This window comes from Erpetoichthys calabaricus, chromosome 8 (assembly GCF_900747795.2).
Source record: "Erpetoichthys calabaricus chromosome 8, fErpCal1.3, whole genome shotgun sequence".
NCBI classification, from domain to species: Eukaryota; Metazoa; Chordata; class Cladistia; order Polypteriformes; family Polypteridae; genus Erpetoichthys; species Erpetoichthys calabaricus.
Genome location: NC_041401.2, coordinates 72,488,879 through 72,510,260, shown reverse-complemented (window position 1 = coordinate 72,510,260; position 21,382 = coordinate 72,488,879). Strand labels below are relative to the sequence as shown.

General features: G+C 36.4%; 1 protein-coding gene across 2 annotated transcripts in view; it reads right to left on the bottom strand.

Moving 5' to 3' along the window:
• Positions 1-21,136, bottom strand: part of akap10 (A kinase (PRKA) anchor protein 10) — a 58,388-nt gene extending 37,252 nt beyond the window's left edge. Inside the window, exons 1-3 of one of the 2 annotated variants that reach the window (XM_051930905.1) lie at positions 20,671-21,136; positions 14,755-14,802; positions 803-991 (exon numbers count right to left, since the gene is read on the bottom strand). In XM_051930905.1, the coding sequence (XP_051786865.1) occupies positions 803-991; positions 14,755-14,802; positions 20,671-20,692 (259 nt within the window). In that variant the 5' untranslated portion in view covers positions 20,693-21,136. The remainder of the gene's footprint in view (positions 1-802; positions 992-14,754; positions 14,803-20,670) is intronic. The other variant, XM_028806783.2, reaches the window with a different exon arrangement.
• Positions 21,137-21,382: the final 246 nt, after the last annotated feature.

Genomic DNA, 21,382 nt, shown 5'->3' with positions numbered 1-21,382 from the left:
TGGCATCCTGTGATCATGCACAGGTCTGTTATGTATGTATTGATAAGTCTAGATGAATACATTTATATTTAAAAGTTTGTATGTAAGAAGGGTGAACCTAAGCTTAACTGAATGCAAGTATAAATACTTAAGAAACTGAGGTGGTTCTCTTAAATAAAAAAAAATTCCAAAACTTCTTATTTTTCCAAAACATTTAAGGTGGAAAAACAGATTATTTATAGTGTTATGTTTGCTGCCATATTTTAAAAATAAAATCACCTCTGGTTAAGATGAAGACCACCTCTCTTAAAAAACATACCTTTCCTAAAAATTCTACTATTTACAAAAGCAATTAATTAATTAATTATAGATTTGCTCGCTAACTGGCAATAAAGCGAAGAAGATTTTCTATGAATCACATCCCCGATATGTAACCTTGATAATGGGCCCAGTCCCAGTTGACTTTGTAGAATAACCTCTGTAATTGGTTAAGCTATGCTTTGAGGCTAATGAAACGTACATTTCTTTTAGGAAGACCAATAGAATTTTTTGTTTTAACACCAAAAAAAAAACAATTAACATTTTGGACAAAAATGTCAAAAACAACAATCAATAAAGCAGAAGCAATTCCAAAAACTACTGATAAATGCCAAACTGTTCAGAAAAATATAAATGCACACCTTTAGATTTTATAAATTACTTCAGGAATTGAACAAAATCTAAACAATAAAAAATCCTAAACAAAATAAATATTAAATCACAATCACATTGAATAGTGGCAGATTTTCTAGCATACCTTAAAAAAAACTCATGCAGAGCTTACCTAGGTCTCCAAAATGAGCTGCCTCCACATGGCTAGGTTGTTTTTTAAGTATTGCAGTGCGTCCTCTGGCAAAAGAGTCCATGTTTGCCGAAATGGCATTAATTGCCACATGACTAGGTCCTGCAGCCTCTTGCAATGCATGATTCCGAGTGCCGAGAGAAGGTGACTGAACATGAACTGGAGAAGTAGCTATAACAAAATAAAAATGTTTTAGTAATTATATTATGATCCTTTGATAAGCTTTAAAAACATTAACAGGAAGCTGAGAGCTGCCATAGGGTGTAATTACCATGAATCACTTTTGACATATTTTAAATGAATCTAATAACAAATGCAACACAGTCCTAGTATAATGAATGGCAGTCAAACTAAAGCAACACAACTTGATATTTTGAAAGTACAATGCTGTTGGTTGAGTACTGCAGGGAGGAGCAATTGGTTAATGACAAAAAACAGACCCCAACCCCCATTGCTTTAGGCAATGTGTGTCAAGACATCAGCCAACTAACACAGTCAGCATGTGAAACTGCGTATTGCCAGAGGCAGCTAAAATGAGCGGTGTCAACATTGAAAAGTCGCTTTAAAATGGTAATTTTAAGGCCATTACAATAACAAAAAAATTGAAAAATTACAGTTCTTTTCCATTGTCTTACAGGAGAAGAGAAAAAGAAAAGACTCTTTAGCCTAATTAAGCAAGTCATTTCTCACTTTCAGTGTTTTGGAGTCAATGTAGAAATTACAAACTAAGTTTGGTAGATTTTTATTAAAATGTAATAAGCAGTTATATGGGGAATATGTAGGCTTTTTTTTAAGTCATTAACAGTATTTTCAACATAATTTTCATTCTGTTTTTCCAGGTGTTCTGGTTATTTAATTGATTATTTACTAATTAGCGGGTCTGACACTGAAATCGTTGCTGCTTTCATCATCCCGGGTGTCTGCTGTGCTGGTTGTTAATTGTCACTATTAGGGTTAAATGAAGGAAGCAAACTACATAGGAAAAATGGAAAATAATAGGAAAATAACAAAAGAGAGTTAATCATTTATAACTTTAGAAAAAAAACAAATATTTCTAAATGTCTTATAAATGCAAAAACCATACTCTTGTTTTTCTGAATGCAGAATAAGAAAAGAGCAAAAAAGACCAGCTAATTAAATGAGATCAGTTGTTATTGATTATTATCACTGATTGTGAATCTGGTTGGAACAAAATCCTGTAGCTACAGTGGGTCCCCAGGACAGAGTTTGGGAACCACTGTTCTAGAATAAAACCGCAGTAACATGGTCACTCATGTTAAAGAGTCATTTCCAGTGTGCCAGAGAACTGTTCACATTTTTTTTACTACTACCCTGCAGATTCAAGACCAAAGCAAAAGGATAGAAAAATATGTCCCAAAATTCAGTGAGAAGGGTTGTGTTTAAGAAGCAGAAGGCCAACAGTTTTACTAATGACAATAAAAGTTAAAAATACAAAAATACAAATAGGCTGACCCTGAAGTGATATACAAAAACAAATCTGTAAATTATCTCAAAATTGTATAGCTTGTATGGAATAATATGATTCTGAAATTAATGTGAGATAAAGCAAACAACTATTGCTTTACAAAAAATGCCAGTTATTTCCTTTTTTATTAAACATTTAAAATGTATTAAAACAATGACAATACACTGTTAGCCTTTCCTAGAAAAGAAAAATAAACTATTTTATAGCAGTTCACTAGAAGCAAGCATTATATATACTGTAAATAAATACATAAATATTTAAGTTGATAAAAATAAAAGACTTTTTAAAAGGAAAATTATATTTTCATTCATTTTAATTTATAAGTATGTATAGTTCTTAGCATTTTTGCCTACAGAGATGTAAAGGCAAAGGAAAGCTAACAAACAACTTTACATAGACAAGTGAGAAGTTGCAGCCGGAAAAAAAGTCTTACAAAAGGACTAGAAATATACCTGCACATATTCCTTTAATCACAATCTCGCTTTTAATAAACAGCAATAAATTGCCAATACTGTTGAACTCACCACTGAATACTGAGTGGTACTCAGTTTTATCATAATACAAAAATCCAAAAACCTAACTTTACTTAGTATCTCATTGCATTTTTTGACTGTCTCACAGTTCTTAAGCTTTTAGCTACTGTATAATGAGATCACTTCCTCAATGATTCCAACAGAAATCCGGTATGGCAGTGGAATCAGAATTACTTTTATTTGCCAGTACTTAATGTACAGAAACTTGACTTGGCAGAATTGGATCCGTTTATAACAGAACTCAACATCACTTACAAATGACATAAATAGCATAAGTTAAAAAGAAAAACCTTCACACAAAGTTATAGAATAGTACAAATATAAAGGAGATGTGCAAATGAGACTGTGTAGTGCACATGTACAAACATACATACACATTTTATACACACACACACATATATTAATTATACACACACACCTTCATATAGTATATGACAGAATGCATGTATTATACAAAGAAAACAGGCTAAATTACTGGTTTGATAGGGCTATGGCACTGGGAAAGAAACTATTAAGGTGTCTGTTAATTTTAGTTTCAATTTACCGAAAACGTTTACCAAAGGGCAGTTTTTGGAATAAGTGATGACCTGGGTGAGATGAGTTTGTGGTGATCCTTATAACATGGTTAGTGACATGATATGTATACAGGTCTTCAACAGATGGAAGAGCACAGCCAATTTTGTTTCTCAGCAGACCTCACAACAAGCTGTAATTTATCTTTGGAGTGTGCCGTTGCACAGACAGACAACAATGGAGAATGTGATTACACTGTCAATTATGGTAAAACTGGACAAGGATTGGCTGGGAAATATTTAATTTCTTTAGTTGGCGTAAGAAGTACAATCGCTGCTGTGCCTTTTTAGTGATGGAAGTGGTGTAAATGTCCCAGCTAACAGTGTCCGCGATAGCTGTGCCCAAAAATTTGAAGGATTCTACCATATTGACTGCAGAATCATTAATCTCTAGTGGACGAGGTTGTAACTGCTGCTTCTGAAAGTCAATGACCATTTCCACTGTCTTAATAGTACTGAGGACTAGGTTGTTGGAAACATACCAAGAAACAAGACAAGACACCTCTTTTTGTTACCATTAGTAATTAGGCCAATACAGTGATCCCTCGCTATATCGCGCTTCGCGGCTTCACTCTATCGCGGATTTTATATGTAAGCATATTTAAATATATATCGTGGATTTTTTGCTGGTTCGCGGATTTCTGAGGACAATGGGTCTTTTTATTTCTGGTACATGCTTTCTCAGTTGGTTTGCCCAGTTGATTTCATACAAGGGACGCTATTGGCAGATGGCTGAGAAGCTACCCAACTTACTTTCTCTCTCTCTCTCTTGCGCTGACTTTCTCTGATCCCGACGTAGGGGGTGTGAGCAGGGGGGCTGTTCGCACACCTAGACGATACGGACGCTCGTCTAAAAATGCTGAAAGATTATCTTCTTATTTCGCGGGTGGCTCTGGAACGCAACCCCCGCGATGGAGGAGGGATTACTGTAATGGCACTGTCATCAGCGAACTGAATGGTTTTCAAAAAAGGATCAGTGGAAATACAGCCATATGTGTAAAGGGAAAAAGCAAGGAGGACGTACACAGCCTTGAGGGGCACCTGTGCTAATATTGAGGCATTCTGAGGTGGGAGCCCACACAAATGTATTGTTTCCGGTTTTTCAAAAAACTGTAAATCTATTTACATATGGAAGGATTCAGTTCAGTCTGTAGGAGTTTAGTTAACAACAGTTTGGGGACAATGGTGTTAAAAGCTGAACTGAAGACTAAACACAGTATTCTGGTATAAGTTCCTATACAGTTCAGATGCTCCAGCACAAAGCGAAGGCCCATGTTGATGATATCATCCACAGATCTATTTGCTTGATATACAAATTGAAGAGGGTCAAGATCAGTAGCAGTAACAGACTTCAGATAGGTTAGAACAAGCCGTTCAAATACTTTCATTAGCAGTGATATAAGAGTAGCAGGGCCTGTAATTACTGAGGCAGCTTATTTTCTTATTTTGTCTTTTTTAACTTTTGGGAACAGGGACAATAACAGAAGATTTAAAGCAATCATGTACAGTACACTATGTAAGAGACTGTTTAAAGACATCTGTGAAGAGATGAGTGAGCTGGATAGCACAGAGTTTGATTGTTGCAGCAGAGACAGAATCCAGACCAGCTGACTTTTTGCAGCTCTGTGACGAAAACCGCTTCCAGACATCATATACTTTGAAAGAAAAGAAAAATTGGGGTGAGGCTTTTGTGAAGTGGTGGTGTCAGATTTGGAGGAGCAGAGGGATTGTAGATATTCGGCACCTTGTTGTTCAAACCTGCCATAAAACTTGTTAAAATTATCAGGGAGGAATGAATCTGAGTAAGCACTGTAAAATGACTTTTTATAATTCATAACGTACTGAAGGCTTCTCCATACAGAGGAGCTATTGTTTGCTGCAAATAGAAGCTCCAGTTTATTTTTGTGTTTCAATTTGGCATATCGGATTGCATTGTTTAGCCTACTCTTGGCCTGTCTGTAGGCATCTATCACCAGTTTTATGGGCTTTTTCTTTTACCTGATGTACGGGTTCCAGGAAAATGTCACTGTCTGGGTCACATGACCAGTTCCATTATTATTTCAATGTTTACAATAAAATTATTTCTGGTCAATTCATAGATATTTTAAATCAATTACATATTTGTTATGATGATTATTACTATTTTGAACAGTGCTAACCTGGGTAATAAAAAAAAAAAAAAAACTTGTTCAAAGAAATTTGAACTTTATCAATTATTTTTTTTAACCTCCTTTGCATTAACCTCGAGCGATTCTGTGCACTAAATTCTATGTAAAGGTGGTTTTTATGATACAGTATAAGGAACATGAACACAAAACTCTCAGGACTGTATTCTGCTGCCATCTTGTGGATGAAAGAATATCATACCGCAAAAAAATCATGAATTTTTCTTTATGTCTGTCACTCTGTTGCAATCCAGCAATATTTATGAGTGGGACAAAGCCTTCAACATAAAACACAATGGCATATAAATGTAAACTATATATCCAGTTTTAGAAAAAACTGAAAACAAACCATTAGTTGAATCAACCGATAGTTGTATTGGTGCTACTGGGGATTAAAACTTCAGCTCCCAGCAGTCCCTGCAGTGGCTCTGATTGGTCATCTACTGAGGGTGTATGGGCTGTTGGGTACAAGGAGGTGACATTTAAAAGGGGGCCAGTGATACAAAAAGAAAAAAAAGTCTTTAGTGTTTCGTGTCTGGAGTTTCCCATCTGTGTGCCTTCCATTCTGATACTTGTGGATTCTTGTTTTGTCCTGGATCATCTCTTGTTTTGGGCTATGGTCTGTTTGGTGTCTTCTGGCAAATAAGGACTGTCCAAGGATTTGCCATCCTGTGAAGAAAGGAGCACTCCTGATCCCATTTGCCCATCTTCATCTCATCAGGAAATACCAGTAGGACTATCTTTACATTCCCATTCAACGTGTTGATCTCTGGACTATCTACCTCCATCATTGTATTTCATCAGTTGCAGTTTTCCATGGACTTTATAGTGAGTGTTTTTTGTTTGTGGTTTGTTTGTGTTTATTGTACATCACCATAATAGGATCTGGGGTGGGATCATTTACCATATAGTATATATTTACCATATACCATATATTTAATTTTTTAGTGTTTCATATATTCTTTAATTGTTGTTTTATTACCGGTGGCTTTATTGTCTCTGCTTGTGAGTGTGTGCAGGTCGGGCCAAGGCTGGGTGCGTCCCTGGGATCTCCACTAAAAAAAAAAAAAAACAAATAAATCACCAGCTTATCGACGGTGTGAATCTTAGCGGCACCAGACCGCTACATAGTGATGACCTAGGGCCTCATGTATAAATGGTGCGTACACACAAAAATGTTGCGTACGTCCGTTTCTACACTCACATCATGATATATAAAAATTAAACTTGCCGTAAAGCCACGCACACTCTCATGCCAGGTCAAACCATAGCATACGCAAGTTTTCGGCTCGGTTTTGCAAACTGATGGCACCCAGCGTCAAAGCAGTGCTACGGTTCCTGGGTGGCTTCCCTTTACTTCTTAGATTCACATCCCTGACACGGCTTTATCAAATACACTGACATTAACCACATATCATTTTTTAGTTTAAGGCATTTGATTGTAATCAACCCGTAACCATATACAGTGGAACCTCAGGTCACGACCGTAATTTGTTCCAAAACTCTGGTAGCAACCCAATTTGGTTGTGACACGAAGTAATTTCCCCCATAGGATTGTATGTAAATACAATTAATCCGTTCCGGACCGTACGAGCTGTATGTAAATATGTATTTTTTATTTTTTTTTAAAGATTTTTAAGCTCAAAAATAGTTAATTATACCATAGAATGCACAGTGTAATAGTAAACTAAATGTTTACTTACTTACTTCTGTAATGTTTACTTCTTCTGCTTGGGCTCTCTCTGTCTCTCTCTCTCTCTCTCTCCCTCCCTCCCTCCCTCCCTAGGGAATGCACAGGGAGAGACTGAACATGTGCAGAAACCATCGGCGTGTACAAACCGGAAGGGAAACTGGCTTGTTCGTCACCCGAGTGTGTGGTCAAGAAGAGATGCAAAAGTTTGGTGAACTTTTTGGTCGTAACCCGATTTGCACGTGGTCCGAGATGTTCGTAACCCGAGGTTCCACTATAATGGTGCACAGACTGGCCAAACTATTCCAATACTACAGTTGTTTTAGTGTTGTTACTCTCAGTGCACCACTGAGTATTTTAACCCAACGTACCCGAGTGTGGAATCACAGCTCTACAGCAGCTGATCGAAAAGCTCTACGGTAGATTGTGTCAAGAATGGACAGAATTCTTGGGGTGCAGCATCTAGCACATGCTGCCTCAGCCATGCGCACAGTTTATTTGAAGTTCTACCATTCGGCAAACACTTCAGAACCTTTCCTATACAAACCTCACGGTTCAGAAACAGTTTCATCCCAAAAGATATAAACACACTCAATTAGTCGATCAAGTGCTCCCGGTAGAACTGTTTGTACTTATTAGTACAATTTCCTCACTGTAAACTTGCATTACAGTTGTAATATTGCACAACCTGAGCCACTTATGCTTTCATATTGTATATTTTCATTGTTTTTTTATTGTATTATTATTATTGTTTTTGTTGTTGTTATTTTACCATTGTATAGGAAAATAAGTTTATGGAGGATTTGCATATTGAATCTCATCATACCATACAATAAAGGAATTAAATTCAATTCAATAGAATAAAGCGTGTATTTACAGACGATGATGACTGACTTCTAAGTCGATTTAGATGTCCAGGCGCCATCTTCTTGGAGCTCTTGATATCATTTGTCAGTTAAAATGCAGTAAAGTGTATATATTACATTATACAGAACAATTTTTAACTTCATTTAAATAATGTATACTGTTATTAAACGTGTGGACACGGTGGACAGCAGTGGCAATGAACTGGCGCCCTGTTCAGGGATTGTTGCTGCTTCGCGCTGTATGCTTGCTGGGACTGGCGCAACCCTAGATGGATAGATGGATGGGATAATTAAACATGTACTACAAAGATACAGTATTTCACTGTTTCTTAAACATTTTGAAGAATCTGCATTCTAAGCTTACAGATGGCTTGACATTTATTAAAGAGCTGATTGTGTGGCGATTGGTTACTTGGAGAAAGAAAAGGACAGGAGAGGAATTGGGGGTTAGTACGTTTGAAAGAGACAGTACTGCTGCAATAAATTATTTCATTGAGGTTTGTGCATGGCACATCTTGCGGGAGGCAGGAACAATCTCTGCATGGGGTGCCAGCTCGTCGCTACCATTGTGCCACTGTGGCCCCAGGTTTAATACATGCTTTAATTCATTTTATCATGAAAATAATATCAAGTATACATCTTAGTATTTAAACTGTTCAGAGAGCGGTAATATCATGAATGTAATGTATTCTGTGTCCTGTTGGCATAGGAGAAAGCCTGTTTAAGAAGTACATAGTGATTCACACACAGAGTACATAGATGAACACAAAAAATACAAAGCATTTAACATGCTACATTAGCTACAATGGGATTTGAGAAACAAGTAAATTAAAAGATTTGAAGATTAAGTTTATTACGTTCTACTTTAATGACAAAATAAACGGCGACTGATATCTGACAACTTTTTTATTTTGGGCACTGTGTGACTTTCTGAACTTTCAATCAGCTTCCTTTTGTTGTTTATACAACTGCTTAAACCAACAAATAGAACATTTTTCCTTGCCTCCACTTGACATTCACTGATATTCTTCTTTCTTCCCCTGTGCTTTATCCATAGTCTTTTAACAGAACACTGAACTTAAGGGAATATTTATATTGATTTGTATATTATAATAATAATAATTCATTACATTTATATAGCGCTTTTCTCAGTACTCAAAGCGCTATTCAAAGAGGCGTAATTCTGGGAAGAGTCTAGGAGGGGCGGCAGGCGCGTGCACAAGCATTACATTTCACGCAGACCAGGATTTATGTAGCGGAAGTGCATGGAAGTTGGTCTACGCATGGTTTTCTACATCTGAATTTTTTGTGCATACGTACATTTCGACTTTAGTCCGTACGCCATGTTTTAGTGTGAATTCTATGCACAGCGTTATGCATGAGGCCACTGGGCTGTGAAGTCAGTACACAAAATCTTCAAATCCAACTCGGACTCCTTAAATTTATGGCACCATTGTCTCTGATTTCTCTATTTGTAATGAGACTAATACACTTGCTATGTTGATTAAAAGTATACAAGAAACAAGGCACTTCACCACTGCCTGTGTGAATCATCAGGTTACGTTTTAACACTCTAACCTTTAAACTTCAGGTTTGAAGGCAGTAAACAATGTTGTTGTGGCTTAAATACACCGAGTAACATTAAACATAACACTAAACTTACAAAATTAAAAAAAGATGCAATTTTTTTTTTATAAAAAGTCCAGTAGAAAAAAATAATCTTCAACCAAATCAATATATGTGTATTTGGAAATTAATACATTATATTACACTTTACATTTAGTCAAAGTCAGAACTCCCCCCCCCCCCCCCAAGATGCTCCACAGCCCTTAGGGATGACAATATGAATTGGTCATCAGACATTGGCACGGAGAGTGAAACTGACTACCCAAACTGCCATGATATTTCCGATGAATACAGTCACGTGAAGGTTCAATGTGATGCAAGTATTGTACCTTAATGGCAAAAAGACAAAATGACTGATCAAGGACAAGAAAGACATTAGCCCACTAAGCCCTGTTCACAATACAGCAACTGTCAATGTCCATGTCAGAGGAAATATGGAAGTCAATACGCCTTGTGCTGTGGTAGCCTACAATAACATAATGGGTCCCCTTTGGAGGTCAAAGTGTATGTGTATATTAGTATATCATACTGAATCTATATCATACCTCTTGAATCTATGAGCGCAAGGATATACTAACAATCAAACTTCAATCAAAGGCTGGGGGGTCCCCTTGAAGCTTTGAATGCTGCTGGTACCAGCTCACTTCAAGCACTGTCCACAAGACCAAACAAGCACTACCATGGCACCCAAATTTCACGAAGTAGGTTATTTAAAATATAAAACACTAGCAAAATACCCGCGCTTCGCAGCGGAGAAGTAGAGTGTTAAAGAGGTTATGAAAAAGAAAAGGAAACATTTTAAAAATAACATAACATGATTGTCAATGTAATTGTGTTGTCATTGTTATGAGTTTTGCTGTCATTCATATATTATATATATATATATATATATATATATATATATACACATACATACATACATACATATCTACATATATAAACAGTAATCCCTCGCGGTTCACTTTTCCCGGATTCATGACTTCGCGGATTTTATATGTAAGCATATCTAAATATATAACGCGGATTTTTCGCTGCTTCGCGGGTTTCTGCGGACAATGGGTCTTTTTACTTCTGGTACTTGCTTCCTCAGTTGGTTTGCCCAGTTGATTTCATACAAGAGATGCTATTGGCGGATGGCTGAGAAGCTACCCAATCAGAGCACGCAGTTAAGTTCCTGTGTGCTGCTGATTGGCTCAGCGACAGAGTGCTGCATTAACTAGGAAGTCTCATCTCACTCATTCAGCATTAACGTGCTACTGCTTCAGGGGCCGTGTCTAAGCACCAACAGAAGATGCAAATGATTGCGGAAAAGGTAAAAGTTTTGGATATGTTGAAGGAAGGGAACAGCTACACCACTGCAGGGCAAAATTACAGCATCAATGAGTCCACGATTCTTTTTATTTAAAAAGGAGGAAAAGCATATAAGATCTACGGCCGCAGTGTCCTTTAACCAGGGTGCAAAACGAGTTGCAAGTGGACGTGATAAGGCAGTAGTCTGGATGGAATCTTTGCAACAAGGTCGATGACGTCATGACCACCTACAAGCTGCTACGTGTACTTCGCTATACAGTAAGTGTAAACTTATCTACCGATTTCATATTGCTTAGCAGTTGTCCCCGTTATTAATAGAGTAAAGGGTGGGTTGTAAACAATACAGGGAGGGTTTAAAAACGTCCAAATACACATTAAATAATTAAATAAATATGGTGTCCCTACTTCGCGGAAATTCAGTTATCGCGCTCGGCCTTGGAACCTATCTCCCGCGATAAGTGAGGGATTACTGTAATATATATATATATATATATATATATATATATATATACATATATATATATATACACACACACACACACATATATCTTTCAGTCAGTTCACGTGAGCCGCTCTCTTGTGTGATGTTGCGATGTCCACGGCTTTATTTAATGTTAGCTAAGAACCGGCACTTAAAAGTTTCTCGCTACAGCAATTTTAACTCTGTTTCAAAGTGATCCAAAGTCTCGTTTATACCTCGTGTCTTCTCATTAAACTTGTATCTCGCGAATATGGTATTGCAAATGGCAGGGGGAGCGTTTCTATAAACTTAATTTAAACTTACGGTTTACATATGCGTCACTCGCTCGCTTCTTATTGTTTTGCTGCCTTCTCAATTGTGTAATGAATGTTTTCTTCAGCGCTCTTTGTGGCTGTTCCTTGTTTTCAGTTCACGTGATTACGTAGGAGGCGTGATGACGCGATACGTGACTCTGCCTCCCACGGCCATCGAGCTGCACTCCATTACAGTATATGGACAAAAAAGAGGTTCCAGTTATGACCATTACGTGTACAATTTCGAAATGAAACCTGCCTAACTTTTGTAAGTAAGCTGTAAGGAATGAGCCTGCCAAACTTCAGCCTTCCACCTACACGGGAAGTTGGAGAATTAGTGATGAGTGAGTGCTTTGCCTTTTATTAGTATAGATCAAGGATAGGCTAATATGCCTCCCGTTGTGAATGACTGACAGCTTTCTTGCAACGTGTGCAAGAATTAAAAAAAAAAAAAAAAAAAAAAAAAAAAAAAGGCTGCAGTTTGACATTTTCAGGAAATTTCTGCAAATGTTTGGAGCCAATCAATAATTTTTATTTACATTGATGATACATCCAGCTAATTGGTGATAGATGATGTAATCGACCATCGGCTCTGCCCTACTACCATGTTTACACCAGTTTCTTTTTATGGACTCAAAAACACATCCTTTTTTTCCCAGTTTCAGAAATTTGTAACACCACTGTAATGGTCAAATGACTTCCATTATGAATTACTCAGTTTGCAATACATTTCATTAAGAAAGCATATCTGCCTTTAACGCATCTGGTAAATAGAACTTTTGCAGTAATCATCCAAGATCAAACCTAAACCTCAGTCAGCCGCCTCTTCCTGTCTAAGATGCAGTCTCTCTTCCCTTTATCTGCTTTACATGATTATCCATACACAGGTGCCTCCCCCTTGATATTCTACTATTGACAATGTAACCTACACAAACACCATTTCTACTTCAGAGCTACTGCTGACAATGGATTCATTCTTTTGCTGCTGGAGCTGCTACTATGTGTAACAATAAAGACTTAAAGCCACCATTAAAATTGTAGAAGAAGCTTGAATCACTCTTAACAACCACTCTCATATTACTGTAGCACTGAACAACCATAAGAGAATATTAAAGGCTGTTTCTTGCAAACAACCTTGGCCTTTCACTATCTACAAGTCTTCTGACTTTGCTGCCCCAATACACCATCCAGTAATTTTCAAATTTTTGTAATTACTGTACTGTTCTTTGGATATAGGGGTGTTTAAAACTCCATGAGCTAAATATAACAATTAAATTTATTTTTTAGAGTTAAATTACTTATCAACTTTTTTAATGAGTATATACTTATACAAACACACAACAAACAATAAAACAAATAAATACATGTTAACTCACCAAATACAAATAGGTACATATATTAAATCTAAGGTTAATAGGAAACTTTCCGAACCTGTTCAGATTGATACAAGACTATAATGTCCTACTGCACATTTAAGTTCCATTTCACATCTAAATAATTATGACGGCCAATTACTAAAATCAAATTCAGGAACACATTAAATTTTTTTTACAAGGTATCTATTAATTTTAAGTGGAAAATATAAAAAGTACTAAAATTTTTATTATAGGTACGTACATTGGTACATACTTTTACTTTAAAATTGCTACTTTTCTTCCTTAGTTGTGTCTATCCCATTTTTACTTTTACAAAATTATCAGCAGAAATGTATTGAGCTCTCAAGGACTTACTAAACTTGATTTTAGCCTGCTTTTCTATCTTTGTACCCTTCAGATAAACAGTATATGCACCGCTCCTTTTAAGTAATCAGGCTCATTTTGCTTGGCAAACATGCAGAGAAAATTAAATAAAAGACCCTGAAGGCAGGTGTGTAGCAGATATGTATTAGTAGTATACTTGGAAAATTGTTTTCTTACATGGATAATCAGTTATCTAGCACAACACTTCAGCATAGCACACAGCAGTTACTTTTCATTTATATAGTAAGAGAAATATTTTCAATTTATCAAATAAATCGTAACTAACATTTACATAAAAATGCCATTGTTTTAGTTTGTTTCATGTTGAATTTGTATTTATTACTTTTTACTTCAATGTCAGCAAAATTTTGGGAAGTTCAAGCCGTACTTCTTTGAAGATACTGAAGTACTCAATTTTAATATAACAATGCCTGCAAATTTCATGTTTAACATTAGCATTATCTTGCTTGGAAATTTAAACAAATTTATTTCCCCAAAATAGACACAGAAAAGACCTGGGCTCAAAGGATAGTCTAAAGGTGTGCCTTAGCCATAAATTTCACCAGAACAGTGTGCCTTCAAACAAGTATGATTAACTGTTATGGATGTTCAAAGGTTCAAATGGTACATTCTCATTTCATGACTATGACTGATATAATATTTTGCTTTTGTGCATGCTCAGATTTATGTACCGGTTATCATGTATTTTTCAAGATGAAGTCCAAAGAATAGAACTTTGTATTTCTTTTTAACAACATTTAACATACATTAACACAGGTTTGCTCCCAGTTGTTTAAAACGTAAAAACAGACTAAAGTAATAAACAACATATTTTTGTTGTGCGTGTCATTCTGCAGATTTCTTACATGCTGTAAAACATTCATAACCTGGCTCGCTCCTCAAACATCCAGAGCATTAGATGGAAACACTTTTAATTACCTATTCATAATCATTAAAATCTTTCAATGAAACATTTGTTCGGCTAGAAAGCTAAGAATGTGAAATGTACAGAAGGAAAAATTCATTAGTCACCACCAAATAATTGCCACAAAGAAAGAGAGAACTCCGGCAACTTGCAAGCGTGTGAATTCTGGAACACCCATTTTTAGTCTTGCAAAATACAGATGTGGTGAAATCCTACTAACCACAAAATTAAAACTATGCTGGCTTACCTTTAGGAGTTTGAACTTCTGACACTTTTTCTTGTGCTTTGCCCTTTGCTGCAAAATTAAACAGGGATGGAAATCTTTTATTTGATGGTCACTAAAGAATAACACAATTTACAGTTTAGTTGTAAAAATACAAAAGGACAATATTAAGCATGTACAAGGATCGTTATATAGGAATTTGGTTTAAAAACATTTTTGAAAGGAATAAACAAGTGGTATTAGAATCAGCCAATTCTGATTAAACAGAAACAGGGATTGGTATTATTAGCCCATCAAAAAAAAACCTGACTGAGGCATCCCTAATTGTGAATTTGCATAGTGCAGCCGTAACAGTATGTAATCTTTCACATTATATTTAGTAAATATACTGTAATCAATACACTGATCGCTTTCTTGATTCATTTGGTATTTCTAAATAAAGCCATACTCCTTTGCATTCATGCATCTTATCCTACTTTACTTGCTTGTCCTACAGTCAGAAAGTTAGATTTACCCCAAAAAATGTTTTTGTCATGAACTAGCATCAACTGCATATCAATAGTGTTGGACACACAAAGACATTTTGAGAAGATCATTTCACAAAGGAGGCTTACATGTAAACTGAGACACTGGGAGTCTTTACATGCTTTATAAATTAAACAATTGAGCATTCTAGAGGCTGCATTAAGATTTTCTTTAAATATTCATTCTTTATTATAATTTACAACAATTAACAAACATAAAATGCTTAATCTAGACTGGACTGGTTTTTCTGATCTTTAAATCAATAGTATTACATTTATAGATTAAGCACCTCCCCTCAAAATTATTCCATTACATAAATTACATTTTGAAGTGTTGACTGCTGTGTTTTTTACCTGAAAAACCTCCAAACAGCAGAGGCAACACTGTTTGCTTTGAGGTTTACTTTGAGATACAGCATACCTGAAGTGAAATCAGCAGAGAATTAAAGACAGTGGAAGCAGAATCGGAAGGTTGACGGCTTGAATCCTGTAAACGCCAGAAGTGAATCTACCCCGTTGGGCCCTTGAGCAAGACCTTTAACGTGCAATTGCTCTGTCTTGGATATGGCATTAATCTGCATCCAGACCTGCAAGCAGGTCCTCCAAATTACAGGGAAAACCTGGGAGTTGGTGGCAGGACTGGCACTCCAGCCACTGCAAAAAAAAAAAAAAACTCACACTGTTCCAGTGTGGTGCTGAGGTGTCACCTGCTACACTCTGGTTCCAACCACCAGTTTAACTGGAGTTTTTTTTTTGTTATTTCTGTCCTCCTGGCCATCCCATCTGACTTTATCACTGGGCTCGTCTTTAGAGACTTATATCATGATACTGTATAACAGGATACTACTCTTCTACTTATATATCAGTTTTATAAAATTCCAGACAACTATGTTCAGTTTTTTGGCTGAGTTAGAGTTTATGCATGTCTTCTACAACGTCCAAGGCATATACAGTAAATTAGGTTAAATGATGGTTCAAAGCCTTAGTCCTGCGTGACTGTGCACATCTGTGCATGTCCATGCCCTGCAACAGACTCTTGCCTCTTTTGGAATTTGCTTCTGCCTTACAGTCACTGCAATTGTGAAAGGTTGTGGTAAACCCTGGGTATTAAAAAACAGCTTCAGTCTAGCATGGGCTGGTACACAGAAATACTGTTAAATATCACACGGGAGGAAACACTGCTATCTACAAGTCTGATAGAAACAAACCAATCTATATGATACTCTTAAATTAAAAAAAAAACAAAAAAAAAAACAAACACACATAATCACTGGATTGCAACAATTTAATTTTCAATGTTCTTCTTGTTCAAAGTATCAAGGGATTGCAACAAATTAAAAATGCTGCTACTAGAGTTATAACACAAGCCAAGCATAAAGAACACATTACTCCTCAACTATGCAGCCTTCACTTAAGCGATTAAGTTGAAAACTCTGGTTACTGACGTGCAAAGCTTTTAATTCATATATCAACATGAGTCTTCACTTGAAAGCATTAATAATAATAATGCATTTTATTTATATAGCACCTTTCCCATGATCAAGTATTATAAAATGTTCTCCATTAAATAACACTTATGGTGAAATAAAAAGTTCTAGTTAATGACAAGTTTAACAACAAAGTATAAGTTGTTTTTTAAAGAAAACTTGTACACGCTGACAAGACACTAATCCCTGCTATGATTTTTTGCCTGATGATTCAAGCTCTGAGGCTAGGGATCTGCACTTGCAATCGGAAGGTTGCCGGTTCGAATCCCGTAAATGCCAATAGGGACTCTGCTCTGTTGGGCCCTTAAGCAAGGCCCTTAACCTGCAATTGCTGAGCGCTTTGAGTAGTGAGAAAAGCGCTATATAAATGCAAAATTAATTAATAAAAAAAATTCATTCCATAAATCACACATTACAAGCCAAAGAGAAAAACCTAGAGTGACCTTTAATAATGATAAAGTTTGAAGCTTATATCTAAAAATAAATTCTTCAGAGATACATTTAAACCTTTCAGAGAATCTCCTTTAATAATTTTAGACTGGAGTTTGGTACATCCTTTGAGGTACTCATATCTCTCTATTATAATAAAAAAATCTTGGGAAGAGAAATGAGACATGACTTTCTCAGAGAGACACTTTCATGTCCCGTGAGACAAGACTTTGTGCCAAGAGATTTAACCACACCCGGGGCCGGAAATAAAAGACAAAGAGTAGAATTCAAAAACGTTGGCGCGATACACATGCAGAACAGGTTAGAGATAATGGAAGTATGAAAATTCAAAAGTCTCAAAAAAAATGATAGTAAAGATCACATTAGCATCAACAAACAGAAATTATTACTTGGTGAAATAATGTAACAGTGAAAAGAGATTGAATATATTGTTCAGATTTAAACAGAGACTTGTAGATCGTCCAATTCGTGTTGCCATCAGGGAAAAGTAATGTTTTTTCTCAATGAAAAGGAGTATCTGCAAGAATTAAAAGATTTATTTTTGGTGAAAAGTGAAATCCAGCAAGAGAATATTTCAAGCCCCGCGAGACAAGACTTCATGCAAAGAGATTTGGAAAAGTTCTGCTCACATCTAAAACATTTACAACCACGCACACAGATCAATCATTTCTCATTTGTGTGAATGCTATTGTCAGACACAGTTTGTGTAGAGAGAAAGAAACGATATTCACTCACGGGCAGTTAAACGTTGTGTTGTCACAATGTAATTCCAAACACAGAATCACAGTTCAATGCGATATTAACAAAAAGGTAAAAGCAAAAAGAGATTAAATATATGGACATAGGTGATATGACAGAAATATGTAGATATTGTTTGGCTTTAAACTTTAAGTCGGAGACTTCTAGATCGTCTAAGTCATGTTGCCATCAGGGAAAAGTAGTATTTCTTCCCAAAGAAGAGGCATAGCCACGAGAATTAAAAGATTTGTAATTTGGTGTAAGTGAAATCCACATACGCAAGCAGCAGAGACGTGAAGTTGATGGCGCGTAGCACAGACAGGGGGGTTGGCAAGCAAAGCCCCGTAGTCACTTTTAAAGCCAAATCAAAAACATGTCTGAGTGGGTTTTACCTACAGGTACTCTATTCCCACATCCCAAAGATTTGTGTTCTGGGGATTACAAAGTGATCTCGAGTCTTATAAATGTCCGTTTCGCTGTTCAGGGTTTTGTCCTGCCCTGGGCCCAGTACTGGCTCCATCCTCCCATAACAATGAATTGGATTAAGGAGTAACTTGACCAATGTCTCACACCGCCTTCATATAAATGTTCAGACTGGTAGGGATTCTGCAATATTTGTAGAAAGATCACTTCACAATGTAATGGTCTACCGCTTCAGATTTTGCTCTTAACACTAATATCAGAGATTGTAGTGTACATTCTGGTATAAAGGTTTAATTAGGTTTGTGCTCATACCTCTAAAGTAAGGCATGAAGCCGTTTATGACTTAATAGGTAAGAAGGTGCATTTTAAAAGGTCTTTTAAAGTCATTAAATTGATTAAAAAAAAAAAAAAAAGAGTCATACTTCTTAGGGCTAGTTATAATCTTTTCTGCTGTTTTGCATTAATTGTAGAGCAGTAAGCAAAAAATGTTAACAGTTACAACAAAGAATTAAAATGGTCAATTCTGATTCAAATACAAGAATGAACAAGCTATTCAAAATCCTACAGATTAAAGAACTGCCTTTGTTTTGCAATATTTCTAAGATAATTAAAACAGGTTTCAAAAAGTGCAGAATCACAAGGACTAATTGTGCTAAATATATATATAATTTTCAGGTGAACTTACCCACACTACAACATAAACATTCTAAGTTAAAACTTGTCTCATATAAATAAACATAGATCAGTTTTTGGGTACATATGGAGTGGCTTTTTGTTGCTGTTACATGTCATGTTGATGTATTGTAATAGCTCACTGAGCTATTAACTTTACTACCAGCTAAACCTTCAACTAAATTCTAATTTGAAGCTTCATTACTAAACGTACCAATATAATTCTACCACACTGTTATCCTGTACAGTCAATCTACTTATACATACTGTCAATTCGTCTATATTAAATATACTCTTAAGTGACTTTACCTTGAAAAATTGCCATGCATTAAATAACATTGTACTTAGTTGAAATTAATCTTTTTACATTAAATTGAATGTGTATACTTTGTTAAAGTACCTTTTAATGGTTTGTTTGATGAAGGCCATTATATAAAATAAAATGTATTAAAGTGGATCATACACGAGATAACAGATTGATGAAAACCATCTTAATAAAAAATGAGTAGAACATGGGGAAACAAAAAAATCTAACTGCATAAAGCTACACCAACCAAAGCAAATCAACAAAAAAAAAATGCAACTCGCAATTTAAGACAAAACTCATTACTGATCCGATACTGACACTAATTACAACCGGATAAAACAGAACTCTGTGCACCATTCACAAATTGAGGTCCCATTTCTAACACCCTAATGCAGGGGTTCTCAAACTTGCTCCTTGGGACCCACTGTGGCTGCAGGTTTTTGTTCCAACCAGATTCATAATCAGTGACACTTGATAACACTGATCTCACTTAATTAGCTGGCATTATTGTTTCTCCTGTTCTACATTCAGAAAAGCATAGCAGCATGATTTTTATATTTATAAGACATTTAGAAATATTTCTGCTTTTGCTGTAGATTTAAATGCTTAACTCTCTTTTGTTGATTTCATGATATTTTGCATTTTCTCTCTGCTGGTTTCCCCCTTAGTTGTATCTTATTAATGACAATTAAAAACGAGCAGAGCAGACACCCAGGCAAACAACACTGAATAATCAAAGGCTGCAACTACTTTAACGTCAGTCCCACTAATTAGTAAATAATGGATTAATTAAACAATTAGAACACTTGGAAAAGTAGAATGAAAATCAAAATGAAAATATTGTTAAAGCGAAAAAAATACATTATTCATATATAACTGTTTGGTATATTTTAATTTATATATTTTTTTAACCAAACAGTTTTCTAATTTCTACATTGTTCCCAAAACAGAACTTAGGAAATAACAGTTCACTTAATTAGCCCAGGAGTCTGATTAAATTGAAGAACCTGCAGCCACAGTGGGTCCTTAGGACCGAGTTTGGGAAGCACTGCTCTAATGTGAATTCCTTAAAGTGAAAGGCAGAACTAAGGTGACCATTCGACGATATTAAGACAGAAAAACCAATTGGTAAGTTTTTTTTAATATGTCTGTAAAAACTCGATCTACGAGAACGAGACACTGCAGCGATGAAATAGCCAAAACATTTAGCGTCCTACAGTTGGGCGAGCACACTGCTAGCTCACATGCTCATTTCTCCCAAATCCTCCGTTCACCCTTACTGAACCCACAAATATACGGCCTTTTCATCAGCTGTCAACTCTTCGCCGGGCTTGCTTACCTTTCCTCTTAAAAAAGGACATGGTGATGTGGGCATTCGCGGTGCAACCTCGGCTCCCTGACTACATGCCGGCCTACTTGCAGTCGGTTCATTCATAAAAAGGCTGAGGGAGTGAAAGCCAAAAATGAAAGGCGAATCTTGCAACTGTCAACGGCGAGACTTTCTCCGACCCCCTCCAGCTAAATGAGCAGCCATATTGTCAATACGCTGCTCACTTCCGGGGTTCTACCCAACGTGACAGTTAACCGCGCCGTACGTAGCGGAAGCGGCGACAGGACCAATGGAAATACTAAGGAGGAAATGTGACGATAAAAACAGCGCCAACCTATAAAACGACAAGACCTGCATGATGATTTCATTATTATTGTACTGTATGCGTAAGAATAACAGGCCTAACGTTTCAGAAAATAATGAAACGGACTGATGTGAAGTGTAGGTCGATGCGCGCGCAACGGAAGTTTCTAGTGACCTCCACCATGTTGATCAAGTGCCCGGCCCCATGACGTCACATCCGCCTGCCTGTCATCTATGGCCACGCCTGCTTAGCGTGCCGAATAAATGAGAAAATGTTAAAACGTATTCGGTGAAATACTTTAGATTTTTCGAATTTATGTTCGCTGTATAATAAGGTGACAATAGCAGCTGTGGAATTCCTGAAAAGGTCTAGGAGGCGTTTTCCTGGCTTGCTGGGCCTGAGCTGTGAAGGATTGAA